Source organism: Platalea leucorodia (genome assembly GCF_965183815.1).
Source record: "Platalea leucorodia genome assembly, chromosome: 4".
NCBI classification, from domain to species: domain Eukaryota; kingdom Metazoa; phylum Chordata; class Aves; order Pelecaniformes; family Threskiornithidae; genus Platalea; species Platalea leucorodia.
Window position 1 is genome coordinate 45430268 of NC_138826.1, and position 24047 is coordinate 45454314.

At 39.2% G+C, this 24047-nt stretch overlaps 1 protein-coding gene across 3 annotated transcripts; it reads left to right on the plus strand.

The window, feature by feature from the left end:
- Nucleotides 1-2: 2 nt before the first annotated feature.
- NDUFA9 (NADH:ubiquinone oxidoreductase subunit A9) lies at nt 3-23310 on the plus strand. 3 transcript variants are annotated; one of them, XM_082311184.1, is made up of 12 exons: nt 3-91; nt 4950-5120; nt 5929-6026; nt 6218-6309; nt 9401-9542; nt 10678-10780; nt 11559-11626; nt 11778-11854; nt 16428-16523; nt 18519-18585; nt 21033-21214; nt 23206-23310. In XM_082311184.1, the coding sequence occupies exons 1-11, from the start codon at nt 34-36 to the stop codon at nt 21201-21203; spliced, it is 1143 nt and encodes a 380-aa protein (XP_082167310.1). In that variant the 5' UTR covers nt 3-33; the 3' UTR covers nt 21204-21214; nt 23206-23310. The 3 variants fall into 3 exon arrangements, with proteins under 3 accessions (XP_082167310.1, XP_082167311.1, XP_082167309.1); XM_082311185.1 differs by having other exon boundaries at nt 23211-23310; XM_082311183.1 differs by lacking the exon at nt 23206-23310 and having other exon boundaries at nt 21033-21294.
- Nucleotides 23311-24047: the final 737 nt, after the last annotated feature.

The window sequence follows — 24047 nt, forward strand, 5'->3', positions numbered from 1 at the left end:
CCGTCCGGCGCCGGGGTTGGTGGGTAAAGCAAGATGGCGGCCGTGGCTCGCTGCTCTCGGCCTCCCCGCGGCCTCTTGTTGCCAAGGGCAGGTGAGTGTCACCGCCGCCGGGGGGCTGCTGCCGGGGCGCCGCCGCTTCTCCCCGCGGGGAGCCGGGCTGCCCTGGCGCTCTCTGCCCGAGCCTGTACGGTGCCATGGCAGCCGCCTGCCCGCGGGCCTCCCTTCTCGCCCGCGGCGCCCTCGGAGTAGGGCTGCGTAGGGGAGGGGAGGGGGGTTCACAGGGCAGCGTCTGAAAAGCAGCTGGCTGAAACAACTGTTTGTGGCAGAAATGGTCGGGTTTTCTGCCTTCTTTCTCTTAAGGGAACTGGGGTTTGTAGCCCAAAGGGCTGCATGGGCTTGACTCAGGCTACCGGGGTAGGTGTACAGTAGGTTGTCTCGCTGGCACTGTCAAAATATCAGCAAATGAAATGTTGCCCTGTAGGCTAAAAGTTTGGATTCTTTTTACGCTTTCTTAGGTGACCTTGACATTTTGGCCATGGTCTATAAGCATGCTCAAGTACCCAGATTATATGTAAAGCTTGTATTTGGGCCTTTGCTGCCAAAACAGAACCAATTTTTAGTTTAATGATTCAACACCTGCTCTTCTCTTGAGTAAAGCAGGAGATGGCAAACAGGATTTGTTTGTTGATAAAGGTGAGGAAGGAATTTAACGTACTTTTAATTGGAGCAATGTGTCTTCAAGAAAAATGGTTGTGGTTTACTGTAGATATGTGAGGTTTAATTCAAACCAGCATTCATAAACTCCTGCGAATATGGATTGTAAAAGTAAACTTCAAGGGACAAATAGATTCTGATTAGTGAAGAAGATGAAATCCTACTGTTCTGGGAAAGAATCCCTGTGCAAGTCTGGGTTATACAGGAGAACAGAGCTTTAAGCAGTGCTTCTCAGTCTGGAGATATTAACATGGGCTATATAAGTTGCATGGCTCTATTAAGTTACGTTGTCCTGAGTTACTAAATGTTGCATTTTGATAGGGCTCCACACCATGTGGAACGTCCTTTATGGGTTGTGAATCAGTGTGAGGATCTCTAGCCTGCTTTCTTTGAGTCTCATGGATATCATTAAATCTCAACTTTTTTTTTATAATATAGTAGTAATTGGGCACGTAGCCATAGATGGTGATAATTTGTGACAGATCTTGTGCAGTTATGGAACAAGAAAAGATGTACATCACTGAAGACCTTACAGTGTAAGGCAAGCAACAACAGCTGTATACATAAAGGTGGGAGAATACAAAATAGTAATTAGATGTTATTTCTTAGCATGATAGCGATAGCATCACGAAGAGCCTGTCATCAATAATTTTTGCAGAAATAACAGCAAAAAAGCTGCAAAATAGTTGAGAGACGCGTATTTTTTTTTTTTTGGTTTAACTTTCTTGTTCTTACATGGGTTGATCTGTGTAATAATACTTTTTTCAACAGGTGCTCACATTGGATTTAAATCTTCTTGCTTTTAGGTTTTATATTGTAAGGACTGAAATGTATCCTGGTTTCAGCTCAGATAGAGTTAATTTTCTTCCTAGTAGGTGGCATAGTGCTGTGTTTTGGATTTAGGATGAGAATAATGTTGATAACACACTGATGTTTTAGTTGTTGCCAAGTAGTGCTTACACCAGTCAAGGAATTCTCAGCTTCCCCTGCTCTGCCAGGTGCACAAGAAGCTGGTAGGGGGCACAGCCAGGACAGCTGACCCAGACTGGCCAAAGGGCTATTCCATACCGTATGGCGTCATGCCCAGTATAGAAACTGGGGGGAGTTGGCTGGGGGGCAGCGATCGCTGCTTGGGGATGGACTGGGCATCGGTCAACAGGTGGTGAGCAGTTGCATCACTTGTTTTTCCTGGGTTTTGTTTCTCTCTCTCTCTCTCTCTCTTTTGTTGTTGTCGTTGTTGTTGTCGTTGTTGTTGTCGTTGTTGTTGTCGTTGTTGTTGTCGTTGTTGTTGTCGTTGTTGTTGTCGTTGTTGTTGTCGTTGTTGTTGTCGTTGTTGTTGTCGTTGTTGTTGTTGTCATTATTATCATTATTATCATTATTATCATTATTATCATTATTATCATTATTTTATTTAAATTATTAAAATGTTCTTGTCTCAACCCATGAGTTTTTTTGCTTTTGCTGTTCTGATTCTCTCCCCCATCCCACTGCAGGGGGAGGGTTAGCGAGCAGCTGTGTGGTGCTTGGTTGCCGACTGGGGTTAAACCATGACGCTATCTAAAAGTAAGAGAGAGAGTGTTAATTCTGTAAATGTGAATATTGTGTGGTTTGGTTTTTTTTTACAAATCTTTAGAAAGAGAAGTGTATGTAAACAAAGTACTGAGGAGTATGGGTCATCAAGCTTTCCTTTTAACCGTCTCAGCATACCGTCCAGCTTTTTTGCATACTTGAAGGAATCTTGCTGGTTATAAAGAACCCAGTCATTTTTCTCTGAATCTGCTTTTCCTAAAAAATAGATTAAATAACAAAACCCTAGTTATTAGAACCCTACAAGAATGAAGGTAACAGGATCATCCAACTGTCTCCCTCAGTTATCCTTTACACGTGCACTTGTACTAAGCTTGGTTAATCTCCACTCTCCAGGTACCCATTACACAGCTGCGTGCTTTATTCTGTACAGAGTATTCAGTATACACTACTGATTTAATTTGCAGTTTTTTCTGTTGTTGTCATTTAAAAGAATAAAGAAAAAAAAGCAACCCCGCTTTCCAAGAGTTTTGAATGTAAAAACCTAGGGTATGGTCTGTATGTTTGTGTAGCTTGTGTCAGATATAATTGTAAAGATAGCGTGGTAATGTGTTTTAAGATGTGCTGTATTGGAAATTCATTGAAATGGCTGTCTTCATCTTCACTGTAATTCTGAAGAAGTATACACAAAGATTTTAGAGGGCAATGTTAAATTAGCTGGATGGTATAAAAAGCAGAGAGTGATGAATATGATGAATATGGCAGTGGTGAGTTGGCATGTTCCTTAACATTTCAGTTTGAGGTATTACAAAGTTTAATATGAACATATCATGTCACTTTTAAAACTGCAGGTCAGGTTTTTAGACATTAATTGGATGCCACAGGATAGTGTACTTCTATTAAACTCCAGCAGATCTTTGACAAACAGTGTGATATATTTTTTTTTGTGTGGTTTTTTTGGGGGTTTTTGTGGTGTGTTTTTGTGTTCGTTTTTTCTTTTACGTGCACTTATCATAGAGTGTATTTTCCTTCTTTCTCATAGTTAGTCTCAAGGTCTTTGGTTCAGTAATGGGTAGGTCCTGCATATCTGCCACTTCAAGACAGATACATGCACACTTTAACTGTTCCTGAGCTTAGACCTATTTTGTAGGAGAGCTGCTTTTTAGGAAGTCATGCACCTGCTTGAAGTTTGCATAGGTAGTATCTTATTTTGTCCTGTTTCTATCAGCCAATTGGAGTATAGTTTCTAGGCATAGTATATCAATTTGATAAGTACAAGTATATATGTGTGATTGCTTTGTTTAGTTAAGTGGGTGTCAAACTACCTTTCAGGAAAAAATTGGAGATGTGGTGTCTTTTATTATTCCAATTTCTGGGGTATGGAGAAAGGAGGGATAGACAAACTTTTGGGTGCAGAAACACCTCCTTCAGGCACTGAAATCTTGCTGGATTTTCTGGTTTGAATTCCATCAGCTGATCTAACAAAATACAATTCATGTCCAAACATACCCTGACCTTTTGATCTTCCTAACATCATGGCTACATCATCAGTGCCACTGTGTAACTGATAATACCTAACCATATCCAAATAAAAAGTACTCCTTCAGTGAACCTGTGGGATTTTTTTTTGTTGTTTCCTAATGCATCCGTCATTCTGATATCAAATACTAATCTTGTTTTCATTATGATTCTTGCTACTTGGATTTATATGGGGAAGATTAAACTTGCTTGTTCTTATCCACAAAATGCTTATGACCATGACTTACTAAAAGTTGGAAGGTCAGTTACTGGATTTTTGTTATATCCTCAAGCTAGTTTTCCAATGACAGCTCTTGCAGTCTGCTCTTGTCAACAGCCAGATGTCTGTAGTGTGTTTATGCACCCTGTATTTCTTCTGTTCCTTTCTTTTCATGAGCATGGACATGGAGTAACACTAAACACTTCTAATTTCAAAATTCTATCACAAGCAGTTTATTTCTTGCTTTTGGCTAACTTGGTTCGAGAGGACATAATGTTTCTTCTTTTCAGGCTCCCTGTTTGAGCTACCTTGTCAATTTATGTCAATGTCCTAGTGATGTCCTTTTTCCATGGCTTTCAAGTTTTCATAGCTCCTTGAGAAAAGGAACAGCTTTGAGGCAATATTCTATGCATTGTGGATCTGGCTCTTTGCATCTCTTCATTTCCCTTCACTCGAGAGCTATGATATAGGAGAACTGCTGCCTCTTCCAACATTTGTGTCTGCTATATTTAGACTGAAAGACTAAAAAGTCTGGTTAACTGCATCTAGAGTGATTCTGAGGTTTTTGTCCCACAGTTCCCGGATCTGGGAGCAGGATGTGGATGTACTTGAGTGGGACCTGCCTGTAGCAAGTTTTCTTTATTTGCTTAACCCCTGTGCTTCACCTTATACATCAAGTACTGACGCCAGCCAGTTAAGCTTTACTTGCCGTGTAGGAACCGATAACCTTAGTCTGCTCCTTTTGTGTCTTAGTTTGGTCTTTGACTTTTATCAACAGCTCCCTCAAGCCTGCTGTCCTCTGACCTATCCAGATGTCTCTGAAATAGCCTGTCAGGAGTCTTGACATGGGAAATTTTGCTGAGGGAGATTAGAGAAAATGGATCTGTAATGAGAAAAATAACATTAACTATGGTTTGACACTGCTAACTTTTAGCTTATATCACATGCTCTCTCCCGTTTTGTGTTGTAGGCCCTGGCATTTCTGTGTTAGCTGCAGCACCATCTGTGTTGCAGCAGAACCGCCAAGTTCATCATGCGGTGATCCCTCATGGAAGAAGCGGACGGTCCTCCGTTAGTGGCATCGTGGCCACTGTCTTTGGGGCTACAGGTTTCCTAGGACGATATGTTGTCAACCGTTTAGGTAATCTTCCCCAGGAGTACTAATTAAAAAAAAAAATAACTTTTTTATGAAACTCTAGTTTTTCTTCAGCTTGCAGGATAATCTAGAAACCTCTGGCATTTTGGATCTTAAAAGTGTTTTGTGTGATATTTTCATAGTGTTTGGTCTGCTAAAGTGCCAAGATGTCACAGTTAGTAAAAACTGTTTTAATCTAGGAAATTTAGAGGCTTTTGAAGATTGTTAAAGTCATTAAAACAAGTCATTCTCCTTCAAGTACTGTTTTTCAGTCTGTAAAATTCAGATCTGAGGAGAGGTACAGCACATATTTGATTCTTCTGGTTTTGGCCTTATTAGGACATTTTACTAAAACGTTTGCAGGAATTTGATTGAAATTCTTTAAAATTGCCCTTTTGAATTTAAGTTTTAAAAAATAACTCTTGCTTTTTTTTTTTTTTCCCCTTCTCCTTTCCATGCAGCTTAAAAAATGTGAATATCCTTAGATGTGACATATTTTTAGGTATTGTACTATGTTTATAGCACACACTGTGATTTTTCTGTTGTTTGTTAACGAGCTTCTTGCAAGCTTCTATATTTTGTCTTACAAGCCCAAATACTCAAGTACGTCCCTGCTTAGGAATTCCAATGATGTAGGTTCAAAACTTACTTCTATTCTACTCTTAGCTTTGCAGATAACTATTCAAGATATCTATGTGTATTTGTTGTGCTTTAATGCTAGGGAAAAAAGGAAGTTTTGTACATTCAGAAGTTCATCTACTTACAGTTATGTAGTAGTTAGAGATAAATGCAACATTTTTTATTGAACGCTTAGGTCGCATTGGATCTCAAGTAATCATACCCTATCGCTGTGATCAGTATGACCTCATGTATCTGCGGCCGATGGGTGACCTGGGGCAACTTCTCTTCTTGGTAAGTCTTTTGCTTTGGCTTTAGATCAAATACAATACCATTGCTATACAAGGAAGTCTATTAATCATTCTCAAAGTCAGAACTCCAGCTATTGTTTAGCCTCTAAATGGAAATGGTGTGAAAGATCTTTCTTTGATTATGCCTATTTACACATTATCTCATCTTTTTCCCATTTGATGCTCTGGTTACAGGAGTGGGACTGTAAGGACAAAGACTCTATCCGAAGAGCCGTGGAACACAGCAATGTGGTCATTAATCTTGTTGGAAAGGAATGGGAAACAAAGTAATTTTCCTTTTTTTTTCCTACGTAGATAGATTTGCACCAGGTTTGGACATTGTAGCCATGTTTTATGGCATGTGTACAGTATGCAGTGATGCTGACATTATTCTTCGCTTCTATGAAAAGGCAAAACTGAAATTTTGCATATAAAGGTTCTTCCACTTCTTTACATGGTCAACTAGAGTCCTGGTTATGATCTTTGTATTCTTTCTATAATTTTCTAGTGTACAACTTCTGTTCTGTGAGAGAGTTCAATGTGCTGCTGTCATAGACCTTACAGATGTTTCATGGGTGCCTTCCTGTAGTTGACAGAAGCTCATCAGTTTCTGTGAGCTTGTATTTACATTATTACAGAAGTGGGCTTTCGTCCTGTCACTTCAGTATGGTGATGAATTGTAGCCTACTAGAATAAGCTATGATCAAGCTTTTCCTTTTCTCTGGTAAATGTTAATAAACAGGAATAGCTAATGGAGAGTCCCTAAGATTATGATTAATAACATCATTCCTTGATAGAATTTTGGCACAGAAACTATTAGTAACATAAGCATTTTTGGTAATAATTTTTAAAAATAGCTCCTTCTTGAAATCTATTAAAAAAAAAACCCAACATATTTATTTTAGGTTAAAAATACCTGTAATAGCCTTGTATTTTTTTTTCTGCATGTGTGCAATTATGTCCACTTTATTTAAAGCCTTGTGCAGAACTGCCAGACAAAAACTCATTAGTTGTGTGATTTGTCTTTATACGGTACATAATTTTGCTGTCGTAGACAGAAACAAATGTAGATATCAGTTTCATCTACATTTACAAGCCTAATGCCTTTGTTACTCTTTTTTTGTGAACAGCCATTTGGTGTTCAAATTGTAGAATTAGTAGTCAAACTGTATTAATGGAATAGAATTAGTAGTCTCAAATTGTACAACTATTTTTCATAAAATAGGTGCTTGCCAACAGACATACTATTTCAGCTCTTTCTTGTCTAGTCAAATATCATCCCTGGAGGTATTTAAAAGACGTGTAGATGTGGTGCCTAGAGGCGTGGTTTAGTGGTGGACTTGGCAGTGCTGGGCTAACGGATGGACTTGATGATCTTAAAGGTCTTTTCCAACCTAAATGATTCTATGATCATACATAACTTCTGGGAGACACTTTGATTTCTCATTAAAATTCGTAGAGGTACTTTCTTTTTCTGATAGTCACTTAGCTCCTTGTCCCACTGTTGGAGTCTATAACATAGTTTGTTTGAGGAAAAGCCCACCGAATCTAAATTAACTTTGGTCTTGTACATCTGACAAAGTTTTTGATTCTTTTTATATCTTCTTCAGACTTTGGGATATAGGTAAAAATGTACAAACCAACCTGTCAGGATTGTTTTGCGCTGTTACTAAATTATGAACGTAAGAGTTCAAATGCTTATTGCTGTCAAAACAGAAGAAATTTCTTTGTAATGTCGGAGTGAGGGAAGAAAAGAAAGTCTGTACAGTTGGCCCAAGGACAGTGTAATCTCTATTTATCTTTGATATGTATTTCATGAGTACTTCCCCCTTTAAAATTTCTGGACTTTTGTAAAAAGTATGATTTATATAAGGGAGTGTTTCTTTGTTATTGAAAGGAAGTGTGATGACAACAACAGAAAGTTTCATTCTAGTTAAAAACCCCCAAACCTTGTCGCTCTGGTTAGTTTCAACAGATTCAAAAGCAGAGGAGTCTTGGTACATGTTAAAGACCTTTGGATGTTCCAAAACTTACCGCTGTATTGCGCAGATGTTCTTATGTATTTTATACATGTTGGTATCAATGGTGGTTCTGGAACCCTGAGGTAAAATTCTATGGTCTGTTAAACACAAGATCAGACTAACCATTGTAATCATTCCAAAGTCTATGAAAAACTTAGACAGGAAAAAAAAAAAAAGTAAGATTAGAAGTAGAGATCAGTCAAAAAAAGTAAAGCCTGCCATTAAATACTTTCCTCCTTGCCTAGTATTAGTGTACAGTCTCATCTGTGTATACTATGTTGTTTGAAAACTCCATAGTTACAGGAGGGATGTTGTTCGTTCTTGTGTGTTGCTAACATCTATTTTTGTGAGTAGAACAGGAGTGATGGTTCCCAGGATCAGATTAGTTATTGAAGGGTCAAAAATAACTTTTTATTTTTAAGGCTTTCTTTAGACTCCAGTGGGATCTGAAGAGCTGTGGGAGTAGATAAGGACAGAAGGAGAGGCATTTGGACAAGATGTTTGTTATCCAAAGCAAATGGAAAAGATGGAGCAGGGTGCTTACAAGGACAATATAAAGACATGAGAAGCCAATTCTCTTTCTTGCAGTCTCAGGATAGCTGGAAAAATTTTGGGATTGCTGCCACCCTATCGTGTCAGTTCTGCTTGGAGACAGAGCTTCTGTATTGTTCTTGATCAGATGCCAAACTAGATTACAGTTGAACCCCCTAATTTAGGCCCCTTGAATGCCATAAAGTGAGTGGAGTTGTTCTTCTTTCTGCATGCTTCTCCTCGAAGTCCGTTACAGCTACTATGAAATAGTTCTCACTGTTCTCTCAGTGTAAAATTTTCCATTTGCATAAGCACCTGTGTGTTCTTTGGTCTGTTTTTGTCCACTTCCCCAATACCTAGCATCTGCCCTAACTTAGGTTGCTCAGAATTTTTGAGCTCCTTTGTAGTGTAATTGAGTGTATCAAATCAAGTCAAATTTTGAACAGGTGTTGTAAAAAGACAGCTTTGCTCAGATTTCAAGATGCAGCACTTCTCTTAAAAACAAAAAAAATCTGGTTTCACTAGGGAAGAATTTTCTATTTGTCACAGACAAGTGGGCAAAAGGATTTTTCATACTGATTTAATCTTAGCAGGTGAAAAAGCAGACAGTACTAAAGCTGTAATTGAAGCTTACTGTTGCATTTCACTTGCCTCTAGTTTTTATTATATGAAGAGTCCCTCATGAAAGGAAATTTTATTTCTAACAAAGAGCATCAAGATAGGTTTTTGAAATATATTCAAGTAATACATAATGATTGCTATTTGGTTGGTAGGCAGCCACTGTTGATTGCTCTTAAAATAAAATTTGTTTTTTGCCTTGTTTTAGAAACTTCAATTTTGAAGATGAATTTGTAAATATTCCTAAAAGTATTGCGCAGATAACTAGGGAAGCTGGTGTGGAAACACTCATTCATATCTCTCACCTAAATGCTAGCATGAAGAGTCCTTCCAAATACCTTAGGAGTAAAGTAAGTCTGGAACCCTTTTGAATATATTTTCCAAGAGTCTACTTCCCCACCCCCTCACCCCCTGCAACTGGGTCTGTTTGAAGGAAATCAGTGTATGAATTTACTATGGAATGTTTTCTGCAGCTGAGGAATTTTTGAGTTACTGTGCTTATTGGGGCTAGAAATTCTCCTTAGTACTTCATGTGCTTTGAAGGGAAAAAGGTCTTGTATTCCTGAAAACTCTTCCTTTTTTCTATCCTTTAATGTCTTTGCATCTAAAATTACTGTCTTTAAGAAAAAGGAACTAGTTTGATGGTTTGGGATCTGATATCAGGCCTAACATCTAAGGCTGGAATGACCTAGCAAAGTAGTAGTTGATGCCAAAATGAATGCTGAAAAGACAGATGAGTATCACGATTACAGGCCCTTGGAGTGGGATTGTTACCTGCTCTTGTACCAAATAAAAAAAACCTGATTTTGATATCCTATTATTTTTTTCCTTATTAGGAGGTACAATTTTCTATTACTGATTTTTTTCTCTTTCTGATATAGCTATTGTCCCAATTTCAGCCATTTTTGTTTTATTTGAGCTCACTGTACTCTGCTTTGTCTTTAGTATAAAAATTTTTTTAAAACCAGGCTTAAAATTTGGTAGCTCTCAATGTGTAACAACTCTAAGATAGTTAGGCCTTACTGTACTGGTCAGTCCCACATGGAAAGTAGATAGCTGCCACTGAAATTTCTAACTGTACTTAAGCAGTTCTTGGAGGATTCTGATAATGTAGTAGGGGTTATGGAAACCTGTTTTCTTTCAAGCTCTGGTCTGACATAAGCAAGAGAAATACTTAGGTTAGGCTTCTTCCTTTTTGAACTTTGTGACTTGAAATTTGTGTCACTTTGCTAGTGAAACTGTATTGTATCTCAAATAGAAGAAATAATCTACATGTTTATGGGACTTTTGGGATGTTCTGTGAGACCTTTGTCTTAGCATAGCATCTAAAAGATCAAATGGCTCTGATATGAATAATTTTTGTGCTACTGATGGTGTCATTTCTTTCAGTGCTACAGTTAGGATGCATTAAGTTCTGAAAAGGCATCCTCTTCTGGTCTGTTCAGAATGGATCTAATGAATGTGGTTTTTTTAATTGAATGATAGGCTGTTGGAGAGAAAGTAGTGAGGGAAGAATTTCCAGATGCTATAATTTTGAAGCCCTCTGAGATGTTTGGGAGAGAGGACCGATTTCTCAATCATTACGCAAGTATGTACTCTTGAAATAATAAAGCCATGTATGATTTGTATACCTGTCTGTAGAGAACAGAGGGAAAATGTGATTTGCTTTTGAAAAGCAGAGAGGTATGTTTTTATCAGAAATATAACTGTATTTTCTTAGCTGAAGGCATGTAATGGGAAACATAATGAATTTTCATCTCATAACTGAATTTTTTCTGAATCTAATTAGGCTTTGCTGCGTTGGTGTTTTGTTTTTTGTTTTTTGGTTTTTTTTGTGTGTGTGTTTTGTTTTTTGTTTTTTGTTTTTTTTTTTTTTAAGTGGGGAGAGTGTACTATTGTTTTTTTATTTAGATTGTTCTGAGCTAAGGTCTGGTCATCTTAACCCTGAAAGTAGTTTACCCTGAAAGTAGTTCTTAGTTTTTCAAGTTGATGATGCTCGAATGTAAAAATTGACCTGAGTTGTTCTGGGCTCAGAAGCAACAATAATGACTGTATTACGAACAAAATTGTTGGACAGGATAGAGTGGAATCTGTTTCTGGCTTGCGAGGTTGAGATATCTCTGAACCACTCTAAACAGTAAACACAGCCTTCCCATTGTTGTTAATAAGAAAACTAAATGGGCATCGAAAACAGCACTACTGGAATTGGACGGTAATTCTTCCCAATTCTATTTTTTTTTTTTTTAAAGTTAAGTCAGTTTTCAGAAAAGATCCACGCTCAGCGTAGTGCAAAATGTGTTGGTTAGTTGCTTACTGAGAGGATTCACAGATTTTATTCTCAAGTTATGTATATGTCTTTCTGTCAGACATGCGCTGGTTTGGTGGTGTGCCTCTTATTTCTCTGGGCAAAAAAACAGTGAAGCAACCAGTATATGTAAGTTTTCAATAAAACAAGACAATCCCAAATCCTCTGTGTGTGTGTGTGTGGAGTTTTTTTCTTCCCCCCCGTAAATCACTTCTGAAAGAGGAGTGTGTGCATGCATTCCTGTTTTCTATTGGTAATTGTCTGCATTTGTTTCTCACAGGTGGTTGATGTAGCAAAGGCAATTATTAATGCAATTAAGGATCCTGATGCTAAAGGAAAAACATACGCCTTGGCTGGGTAGGTTACTTTTCTGATTCTAATTAACTGAAGTACTTCTTTTTGGTGTCATTTTTTGGCATGCTGCACAGTACATTTAATTTCTCCATCCATGCACACAGTTCGAGCTGCAATAAATTCCACCTCCTTTTTGGGAGGAAAAATGACTCAAGCTGTTATTGTGAGTACTCTGAAAATCCTAGTTTGGGCCCCATTGCATTTATTGTTATGTATGTGTGCACAAAGAAATAGGCAGTCTTGGGAAACATGCTAGGCAACGTAGATTTGGAGAAAATTCTGCTGAAGCTGTGTGGAAAACACCTGGAAATAGAATGGATAGAGACAGTGGGTCTCTTGGAGTATTTTGTGTAAAAAAGCTCCAAGTCAGAATAGGTCATTAGCATTAAGAATAAACAGCGTGGCAAATGCCAAGGTAATGGGTCCATGTTTTGATACTGTAACATAGCACTGGAACTGGTCTCCATCCAATATATGTGGTAAAAGGAACATTAGGTTCATTGATAAAGAAAACAGTTGCTAATTAGTCAAGATACAAATGATGCTGAACAGCTTTCTTTTTTCTATTGCATGCATATCTCTGTCTTCCCCCCTTATACGCTGAAATGTGCGTAGTACCTGGATTTTGCAAAAGGCTTATCTGAGATTACATTGTTTTTTCCGTGTTCGTTTTATGATGCAGTGACAGCACTTTATTCCTGTAGCGCAGAGATTGTTGCTGGTTCGTCTTTTACTCGCGTGATGTCGCTTTCTTCAGTGCTGTAACTGAGCTGTTGAGGAAGGTGTTATCCTGGCAGCTAGGCTAGGTGTGCTGCATGCTGGTGTTCTGGAAAAGGCAGCAAGTAGGTCTTCAGCTCCTTTTGGGTCATGCTGAGGAACTTCTGCTCAAAAACTAGCAAAAAAAGAGAAAGAAGCTAACAATGGTCTGAAAGGACCACTGACAGCAACAATAAGGTTATTAAGTAACTTGAAGTTGCTTTCAAATCACTGGGGTGATATGAAGTGTCACACTGAAGAACAAGTGGAAACAAATGCTAGACAGACATTCAAACCCACTTTTTTATCCAAGAGAATAGATACATAGGTGTCAGATGGACACAACTAATGCAAAACCACAAAATGTGACAAAATTAACCCTTTGAGTGACTATTTTATCTCTTCGGGGCGAACTTGAAGATGGGTTAATATGTATCCAAAGCCACCTGTCGCAAAAGGAAGGAGAGGCACCTGTTTTGAGGTTCATCTCTGTCTCTGCAGAAGCAACTGCTCCAACTGCAGGAGAAGTTGATAACTGCACACTAAATAGAACACTATTTGCAGCTAAATGGATGGACAATTGGCTAAACTTTGAATGTGTTCTTACAGTTTCAAAGTCTCATTTTTTTGGCAGTTTACAGAAGGCCAGGAGTTCAGTGCCCAGGTTTCAGAGGCAGGAATTCAGGCAAGGATGCCAGGCTCTCACTGCAAGGAATACAGTTTCAGCCACATAAAAAGGACTGAAAAGACTTTGAATAGATGATGGTCTAAACCAAAGATCCAGATCAGTGTTAGAAAACCAAAGGAACTCTGCAGCGTAACCCTTGACTAAAGCTGTATGAGGTGCTTTTTTTATTTTTTTAAAAAGAGTTACCAGTTTGACTTTAAAATACTAATTTTGTAAAAGAGCATTCTATTTATGTGGTTTTAGGGTTTCAGTGGCTTTATTTTATTTTTTTCCTTCCTACTATATGGTGGAATAGAGTTTTAACTATGACAGCTAGTGGTGTCATTGCTTTTTCTGAATGACTGAAGATTTGGTATGTTTTTTTACCTGTTCCCCTCTTTCCCCTATGGCATTGGTTTTGTTCCATCCACTCGTTAGATCTTCTGTCTTGAATGCTAATGCTCTCTAGAGCTTGCTCTCCTGCTAGTATTGTGGTTAATGTAATGACACTTCAATGTGATTCTATTCTTGGTGAAGTTGTATTGTTAGTGTTTGGTAATTTGTAAAGGAACAAACAGTATTTATCTTTATTTTCACATTTTTAAGTTTGGCTATGCTATACATCCTTACGTGGTTATTGCATATCAGGGTAAAAGTGAAATTGGCTTATACTACTTTTGGATAAGCATGAGGATGTTAAAGTGTAAGGGCCAAAAATGTGGTAAAAAAACTCACTAATAACTAATGAAAATGAAGTTTGGTTGACATGACCACTTTTTGCTGTGTTTCTCTTGTAAGTTGTATTAAAAGAAGAAAACTTAGTATCTTGTTTTTGATGGTGGTCCTTTAGAGTAAATTCATAAATGCAGTGCTCTCTCAGGTTCAATAATCCAGCCACGTGGATGAAGTTGATAAGGAGTTTTGAGTGTTGAATTCTTTTGAATTCTCCCAAATATGCTGACCTACCTTTAAGTATATCCATTAGAATGTTTTGCCCTAACTTGCTTTTACAAACTAAAGTAGTAGTAATTTGGGGTTCTGTCTTTTTTCCAGCATTTATCAACAAATTTTGTTTCTGGTTATTAACATTGCTGTTCTTTCTGAAGAACATATCAATTGAAGGCTCTGTTTTCATGCATTCAACCTCAGACCTTGACATCTTTGTGATCTTGGGTTTATGAAATTGAAATTCATGTTCTTTGTATCATAGTCTTGGATTTTTGGACCATGTGAAGTTTTGCGTACTTAGACAGTCTTACTCTAGCATGGTTTCATTTTCGTGGGGGTTTAGATTCCAACAGTAATTCAGTGTCTCCTACTTTTAAAAAAAAAAAGGGGAGACTGAAGATGAAAAAAACCTACGGAGTCTTGTTTTTAGGAGGCCCCTACCTGGGAAGTAATCAGTCTCAAGGTGATTGTCATGTCACTGAGGTCTCTGCCTTAGCTGAAAAGTATAGCAGATTGTTAGGAGACACACACTTTTGGTGTGTTCATTGCTGCTTTGATCATGATCAGCAGGGTGTAATTTTGAAAGTTGAAACACCAGGTGACACACCAGAGCCCAGCAGTGTGCTCTTATGTGTTATCGTGAAAATTTTCAGAATGTTTTGGAATACTAGCAAGTTGCCTTGAAAGCCAAGGGAGATACCTGTTTCAGTCTGAGCCATCTATAAAGAATAGAGTATTAAAATGCTAAAGCAAAGTCTGAACAAGAAACGAATGGGAACTCCCAATGGTATATGTTTCTCTTAAACTACTGCAGGTGTGCAGGAGACTGACTGCTTCCTTCCCTCCATCTTCAGAGGGGGAATGCATTCTTTTCGGGGAATTTGTCTTAGTTTCTTCCTCTTGCTTTTGAAGAGAACAGTATGTTCTTAGTTGAGCAAAGGCAAGTGAATCAATTTCTTTGCAGCCATTTGCTACCAAAGATGGGATGTATTGTTAACAAACCTTTCTTAATTTTACTATTTGCTTTCTGGCTTCCTTCTATTACAAACTGCCAAGTGGGCTTGTACAAATTCAGTCCTGTCCCAGCACTGAAAATCTTGTATTCAGAATTTGAGTCAGCATGGAGGAGGCACATTAAAGGTGTGCTTTAAAAGTGCACAGAATACACTTTATTCAGTATGATTGTGGTGGGTTAGCCTTGGCCAGCAGCCAGACACCCACTCAGCTGCTCACTCCCCCTCCTCAACAGGACAGTGGGAGAAAATAGTATGAAAAGCTTATGGGTTGAGATAAAGACAGGGAGATTGCTTACCAGTTACTATCATGGGCCAAACAGACTCGACTTGCGAAAAATTGATTTAATTTACTGTCAATTAAAATAGATTTGAATAGTGTGAAATAAAGACACAAAGAAGAAAACACCACCACCTCCCCTCCACCGGTTTCCCAGGCTCGACTTCAGTCCTTCGCTCCTGAGTCCTTTACCCACTTTCCCCAAGCAGCGCGGGGGGATGGGGAACAGCGGGTTATGGGGTCAGTCTGTAACAGCTCCTCACTGCTGCTCCTTCCTCTTCACACTTTTCCCCAGCTCCACCGTGGGCCCTTCCACGGGCTGCAGTCCTTCAGGATAAAGCTGCTCCACCCTGGGCTCTCCACGAGCCACAGGGGAATCTCTGCTCAGGTGCCTGGAACACCTCCTCCTGCTCTCACCTTCGCGCTCGCAGGGCTGTTTCTCACACTTTTTTCCTCACTCCTCTCTGCCTGTGTGGCATTTTTGCCCTTCCTTAAATATGTTTTCCCAGAGGCGCTCAGCTGTGCCCTGTGGTGGGTCTGTTGGAGCTGGCTGTGCATCCCCCACCTCTCCGTATAGGCTGCCCCCGCAGGTCCCCAGCAGCGCCTGGGCACTGGCACTCGACACAGTGATGACACAATTTTGCAATTTGTGACTTGCACTGTTACCATCGCTGATGTCAGATGATATGTTTTTCTAACTTAATCTCTCTTTATTTCAAACAGTACAGAGTCTGGAGAGCCAAAATTTGTTCTCCTCTTGTGAGGAAAATGACAAATCTGGCAAATCATTTAGATTGAAGGAAACAGGCCCTTGGTAGGCTTGGGGATGGAGGGCTTTAAAAGTTTTGTCTCTTGCTGCAAATATTTAAGTATACCTAACTTACCTATAATGTTTGTTGCTTTTTCTTTCAGACCTAACCGATACCTCCTTTACGACATGGTAGAATACATCTACGCAGTTTCCTTTCGAACCTTTCTTCCCTATCCGCTTCCACGTCCTCTCTACCAGTAAGTGGGACCCTTCCTTCGCTAAGAACTTGGGATCCACCAGGTGGCACAGAAGCATAAATAACTGTTTCATTGGTTATTTAATATTGCCAGTTGTTATTTAACATGGTAGGATTGTAGAAACTGGCTTTCCCTAGGTACTCGTTCGCTAGCTTTGCGTCTTCTGCTCAGACACAGGCCTGCATTTGATGAGGTAGTGTATGAAAGGTGTACTTGTAATAAACTTAACTATTTATTCCAGAGTCATTGAATGGCTTTGCTGGGTCAAGAAGTAGCAAAAGGTCCGAAGTAGAGACAATCAGTAGCAAACTAAATGAACTTTTAATAGTACCACAGGAAAAATCTGTGTGTATGTTGCTGACCGTGGGCCCTGACAGAATTTTATGCAGCAGCTTCAGGTATTGCTACTGTCAGCTGTCCTTCCAGTCTGGTGAGCACTGCTGCCCTGGAAGCAGGGCTGGGGTAAGGGTGGGTATGGGTATTGATTGACTTTCTGGTTCAGTCCTTTGTATTGATTTGAGCCAGTGTTGGAAGTAAGTTTGTACTGAGATCTTGGCCTGGGAATTTGAGCAGTGCAGTTGTGAGCAAACATTTCTTTGTCTGCAATATGAGGGCAGTAACATCTTTAGAAGATGATGATAAATTGGGAGATAAGAAGGTGTAGCATCACTTCAGTTGACTACAGTCAACTGCGAAGGCTCTGCTTGCATGCACTGAGCTGTTTCTGCAGCTGTATCTTTTGGCATCAGGGCACTGAGGATAGAAGCTGATTTGCTGAATTACAGCTACTGAGTAATAGTGCATGAAGAAGTGCAGTGTAAACCTGAGCCTGGGCCTAGTCCTTAAGGCATAATCACATCCTTTTGAAGAGCTACCTCAAACAGTAAATGCTGTTTCAGAAGTTGCCCTCAGCATGGTTGAGATGTGTTAATGTTTGGGGTGCTGGTCCTCTTCAATTTTAGTATAATGCAAGCTAATAAGCTAAAAAAGTCACCCATGTTAGAACCCTCCGACCAATCTGCTACTAGGACTCAACGTTGGATTCATGTAACTGATGATGGATAATGCTAGAACAACATCTTAAACTGTTGTGACTGTTTCTGAATTGGCTGTAGAGGCATCAGGTTAACATGGCTCAGCTGACACAGAGCAGCTTGTTAAAAAGTAACTACGTGGGTGCTTATTAGTTTTATTCACAATTGCTGCAGTCCATATTATGCTTTTTTCTTTATGGGCTAAACTAAGTGGCATTTTGTATTTTTGAGAAAGGAGTGCATCTAAAAGGTGGATAAGCCTAGTTCTGTTTATGTGCAGTGACTTACTAAGACCCTAGTCTGCCAGGTGAGCACTTCAGTAAGAAATTCTACCTTGAATACTGTTGGTCCTGAGACACTGAGCAAGAGCTGTAGTGTTATTTTCTTTTCTCTGCCAGATTTTCTTTCTTTCAAGGGAAACTTCATTTCTGGAAGCTGCAAATATATCCTCATTCTTTTTGTAGATGCAGATTGCTCCAGATTCCATCATCTTGTTTGTATGGCTGTTAACTCATTTAGTTGTCAGCAAGCATGTTTCCTCATGGAGGCATTGAATCAAACTTCGTGACTAATTGGATTACTGCCTACACTACTGGGGAACTGAGCTTGGAGGAAAGGCAGGGGCAAGACTGAACCCTCTGGTGTGTGGAGAACTGGATGGGGAGGTTTAATTTCCCCACCCACTAATGCTCATTTTTACTTCTAGATGTCTGCTCCTCCATTCCCTTCCAAAGTAAAAGGAGATTGAATAATTCAGTAGCAAACAGTTAAAGTTAGCAGAAACACAACTAAGAACTTGCTGGCTGGCACGTTCACTGCTTTAATGAATTCATAGCTTGCAAGAACAGCTACAGAACAAGCTCTTGCTCACTGTCTATTGAGTGTGAAATATTTTTACCAGTTCTCGTTTTCTTCTGTGTATCTGTATAATGACTATACTTTTGCAATACTCTGATTACAGTTTAATTGCAAGATTCTTTGAGATTAATCCATTTGAACCATGGTTAACACGAGACAAAGTGGACCGGGTAAGTGTAGGACAATCCACAAATTCTTCTTGGGAAATGTTTCATTGTGTATTTGTAACTTGCAGTTGTAGCTTTGAATTCAAGGAGTGCTGAAATGTGCTTACATCATGTGGTATAGTATTTCAGTCAATTCAATGACTAAAATTTGATTATAAAGAATTGTTTTTAGACTGTTTGGATACTACAAAAATTCAAATTTTTAAAGGTGTCTGTATTTTTTTGAAAAGCATCATTATGATGTAGTCCTTCCACTAGCATTGGTGGAGGAAGGATAGTTAGCATATTTCTCTAATACATTTAAGAAAGTGGTTGAAACAATTGGTGAGAGGGTTATATAGCAAGAAGTAACATGATGGGGGCGGGGAAAGGGCCCAGCCTTCTTAAGCATTAAAAGCGGTCAAGGCTGCATGCTTTGCTGTGCCCTTGCCCCCCTCCTCCAAAACACATGCTATTGAAAACGGCAAAGGCAAAGCAGAGATTGGATGTGCAATGTGCAGCTAAGTGATGGGGTGGGGGGTGGGGGGGTGGTGGTGTTTCCCACTGCTAGGTAACTAGTGAGTTTATGTACCTCTAGATGCATTAAAATCACTTATACCATCTAGATAATGGCATTTTTAACAACTCAAACTGAACTGTCAGTGCTGGATACAGCCCAAATTCTCACTTAACATTAGAGTGCATTTCTCATGAACATGTTGCAACTTCATGTTTATTACGAACTTCTCAGACTGTCTAAGTGGGGGTGGAGAAATAACTTGCAAAAAAACCAACTGCAAGTGAGGAAAAAGTAGGATTTAGCAAGTATTAATGTCAGAACTGTTGGCATATGTGTAGGTTAGCAAAGATAGTCATGTACTGTGACAGTCTCCAAGCTTGCTGCTCTCTGAAGGTTGCAGGTACTCTCCCAATTATTTTGCAGAGTTGAGTTTTAATGCCTTTTGTTATGATGCAGTATCAATAACCTATTTTGACCTGATTGTCCCAAAATAAACTTGAGATAGGGTACTACCGTGAATCTGGGAGAACTGGGTCTTATACTTAGAGCTGCTTACTGAATAGCTGTAAGAAATTAATTTCCATGTTTACATTTCTCCATCTGTGAAATAAACTGTTTTCCTATTCTGTTTGGAAATAATTGTGAAAAACTGTGGACAGTATGTGTAATAAGGGAGGTAAGCTTATTCACGGTCTAGTGCAAAACTTCCCCCCCGCCCAAACCACTGACCCATTCACTCATCCGCCATACTAGAGAGAGTTGGCATTGTAGTTCTGTTGGCTGTATTGATGCAGGATGTACATGTAACATCTCCTGAAAACCTTACTTCTAGCTGCCTTTATAGTTTATAGAGTTACATTTCATGAAATAAGCCTGCACCAAATCACTAAAACTACTGCAATTCAGCTATGGCATGGGTAGTGTAAGAGGGAAGTTTCTCCATGTCACTTCTTTGTCTGGTTGTTCCTCTCCCAGCTTTTCATCCTTAAGTAATCTACACAAAATTAGATGTGGTTGACTTAAATACCTTTCAAGGAATAATAGCATAAGAGAAATCACCATTTTCTAAGATATAGGTCATATGTGTTGCAAATATGGTAATAGAATTAAATATTTGTCCTGTACAGGACCCTGTTCTGAACCATGAACAGAGAAAAACAACCTACCAAAGGTGATAATTCAACATACATTTTCTTGGCAAAGCAGAATGTATATAATTGCAGTTCAAATATGCTCTTACAAGTTTGGCCTAATTTTGTGGTTGCAGTGCAGTAATCTTCCTGATAATGTATAACTGATGGAGAGAAAATGAAGACACTTTCTGCATGTCTCACTGATATTTATTCCTTAAGTCCTTCAGGCTTCAGATTTAGATTTTTGCCAGATGCAGAACATCTGTATCTGCTGTCAAAGTACACTGGGTACTCAATACCTTGTGTAATTACGCCATAGTTCTGTAGGGCCACATTGAGTCTTTTCCTCCTCCCAAGGAAAAACACTGAGCCAAAATCAGTCAAGGAACTGACTGACACACAATTGGCTGAGTCCACATTTGGGTTTGACTAGGTCTTCAGATCTACAAGATACAGCAGTGTAGTGTATTGCAGGGTTCTTTCTTGGGGGAAACAGTCAGGTTAACGGTTGGACTTGATGATCTGAAAGGTCTTTTCCAGCCTAAACGATTCCATGATTCTATATCAGCAGCCTTGAAATTGTAGTAGAATCTCTGAAGAACTGCCATTTGTAGAAAATTGTTTTGAGACATATTAAAAATGTTTCTAGTAGTATGGATTTATGCTAGTTTGTTTCTGTAAAAGAAAAAAGGTGACCTCAGGTATAAGTACACAAAGTACGCAATACTTTTTTTAGTATGTGAATGATTGCATTGGGTGTAATGCTGTTCATTCTATCAAGTGAATTCCCTCTTCCCCCCCCCCACTTCTTTTTAAAGTTTCACACAACAGACATGACATTTCCTGACCTTCCTGGTTTGGAAGACCTGGGTATTCAACCAACATCTCTAGAACAAAAAGCAATTGAAGTTCTGCGCCGTCACCGCAAATACCGCTGGTTGGATGCTGAGCTGGAGGAAGCAAAACCAGCTAAGACATATCCCATGTAACAGTTGATAAGGTGGTTACTTAATGATTCCTAAACTGCCTTTGTATGACCCAATTTGTTTGGAGAACTGTGTACATACTGAGTAAAATATATTAATCATGTAAACTGTTTCACCAGTGTTGTCTTTTCAGTTATGGAAGACTGTCATTGAAATGCAATTTTTCTCTTTAAAAGGTCATGAAAGCAAATTACATATTGTTGTTTAGCTGGTGGGCATTAAAATTTCTCCCTGGGCTCTCAAAGCAAGCATATCACTGACCTTTAGTAAGTGCTCAAGTGATTTGAAGAATGTTGCAGTTCAGGACTATGTCGCCTAGAACATGTCCTTTCCAATAGGGATTGCTGGTACTGCCACCTCTTCAGGTTATGAGGTCTCAGATAAAGCCCCGTTTTTAAGTTTTTGACTCTTCTGAGCTTTGTTTTCTGCCCTGGGCACAACTATTACAGAGGATGCCAATGAAAATGGCACAAGCTGTTTCTAAGGTCAAGGAGCATCAATCAGACATGTAAACAAGTTACTATGTGTCATCTGATCTCTTGTGGTAATGATGTGTGCTGTGGCTCGTAGACATGAGGAAATGTGTCATTTGTCCCATTTTTAAATGAGAAAGTCTAATTACTTTAGATGCTCAAAGCTTTTATGTGGTGGGACATCGTCTTTCTTTTGGTAAGAGAGATAAGCCTTGCTTCAGGATTAAATATTTTCAGTCATTTTAAGATCAAAGACAGATCCCTGCCTGAATTTGATCAAGAGCTGTGCTTTCTGTTTCCATGTCCAAAGAGTTGCTGGAGGCTTTTGGTTGAATTTTGGCAAGGACATTATTTGCTAGGGTGCAGCTTAGAACTCAGTAAGTCTGTGTACAGAACTGAGAGCAGAGATCTAGATCCTCTATATGCAGTGCAGTGTTCTGATGGCTTCAAGATATGAAAGATGACATTTCTTGAAATAAGGAGTGAGCTGCTAGTTCTGGGAGTATCATGTTAACTAGAATGAGTTGAGCTTGGTGGGGAAACTGATTTTAAACTTGGGCTGAGAGGGGATAAAATGAGTGACAGAACATTTTGTGTTTTCACTTCCAAGCTTCCTACTACTTGCCTTTATTGAATGTGAAATCGGAGGGAAGGAACTGGGACAAGTTGGACAAATGGGTATCAAAGGTATACGACTAATGGAGGAGAAATCTGAAGTGGAGAAATGGGATGGAATAGGTGATGAAAAAGGAGAGTAGGAAAGAGAACAGACAGGTTGAAAAGAACAAAAAGGTCAAGGTTAGGGAAAGCACAGAAGTCTCTTGATTAAATCGCAGTGATTGCTGGAGCCAAAGATCAGAATCTCACTATTTCTGTATTGCTGCCAAACTACTGTGAAACTCCTGGGCAAAGTGTTTCTTAAATTTCAACAGCTTCCACATTTTGCTCTTCCACATAAAACCTACTGCTGCTAATGTTTACTCTGTTAGGAAGAGGTAGGCTTTTGTGGTAATATGAATTTTTTGATCCTGCCTACTATGTATTCAATTTGGCTCTCATGGATTGTTTCTTTTTCTTTTGATAACATAAGTTCAGTTGTTTTAAAATAAATCTGCCAATTCAAACATTCAAAAGTTAGGACAAACTGGAAGTGAAGTGCATATTGCTAATAATTTGATCCTTTTATTTTTCTGACTGCAAGTTTTTTTCCATAAGACCCTAATTGTAAATAAGTAGCCTCATTAGTGCTTATTTAATATGTGTGGCCCTAACCTTGATTTATTGCATGTTATTCATATCCTGCTGAGAAAATGGTAGTATTTCTGAACTGTTTCAGAAGTGCACATAGAGTACAGAGATACACAATTATCATGATAGTCCTGCATGGCTAACAAGCAGTTTCAATTTTCAGATGGCAAACTGAGGCAGAAAAAACTGTCAAAGGTAATGTGGTAATGTTACGTGCCAATTCTGGGAATGCTTACCATAATGCAGTGATTTTTTTTTTTTTTTTTTTTCTTTCCCATTCAAAGCACAGCTTTTCCAGTGGGTTCAGTTGTACCACAGACCACTTCTACAGGATCAGAGAACCGTTAGACAGAGAACATGCAGGTGATGAATACCCATGAAAAGTTTGCTTTAAGCAGCCTGCTCCACATCAGATAGGAATACTGGTAAAGCAGTGTTACATTAGTGCTCAGCTGCTGCTGCAAGTTTCGTTTTCCACAATACTTTGCCTTACGTAGCACTTCTGCTTCCTACCTTGTAGAAACTACAGTGTGATTTCTCATTATTTATCCTTCCAAAGCAATTTCTTTAGGGGTCTTGAATGGGGGGGGGGAAGTCACTTATTTTGTAATACAGTCCAGAGTACAAAATTACTATAATTCAGTTTCATCAGTGATTTTTATCCCTACTCATTTATCAATGAGAGGATCTTCCATCTTATCCTATCCCTAGTTTCTCAACTTGCAATAGTTTTTCAGCCAATCTGCAATTTGCAAAGTACTGAAGGTCCTTTAAACACATGGACTCGAGGCTCCTGCTTAACACCTTTGTGAGTGGTGATGCTCAAACGGGTATGGGGAGGGAAAGAGGGGGCTGCTGTTTTCCACCCTCCCCACAAGAGGTCACTGGTAGAGCAGAAAGCAGCAACGGTCACTGGTAGAGCAGAAAGAGCACTGGGTACCTCTACTTTTTGCAGCCTGTCTCCTGCTCAGGCTTTGCCGTCTCTCATCTCTGTTCCTTGCCTGCACGCAGCCAGAAGGCTGTCCGGAAAGGGATTTTCAGGTCAAGCCCAAAACTGTGCATCGACAAATTTAGGTACAGTGGCATAATAATACATGGCACTGGTACCATCTCTGGCTGAAAGGGA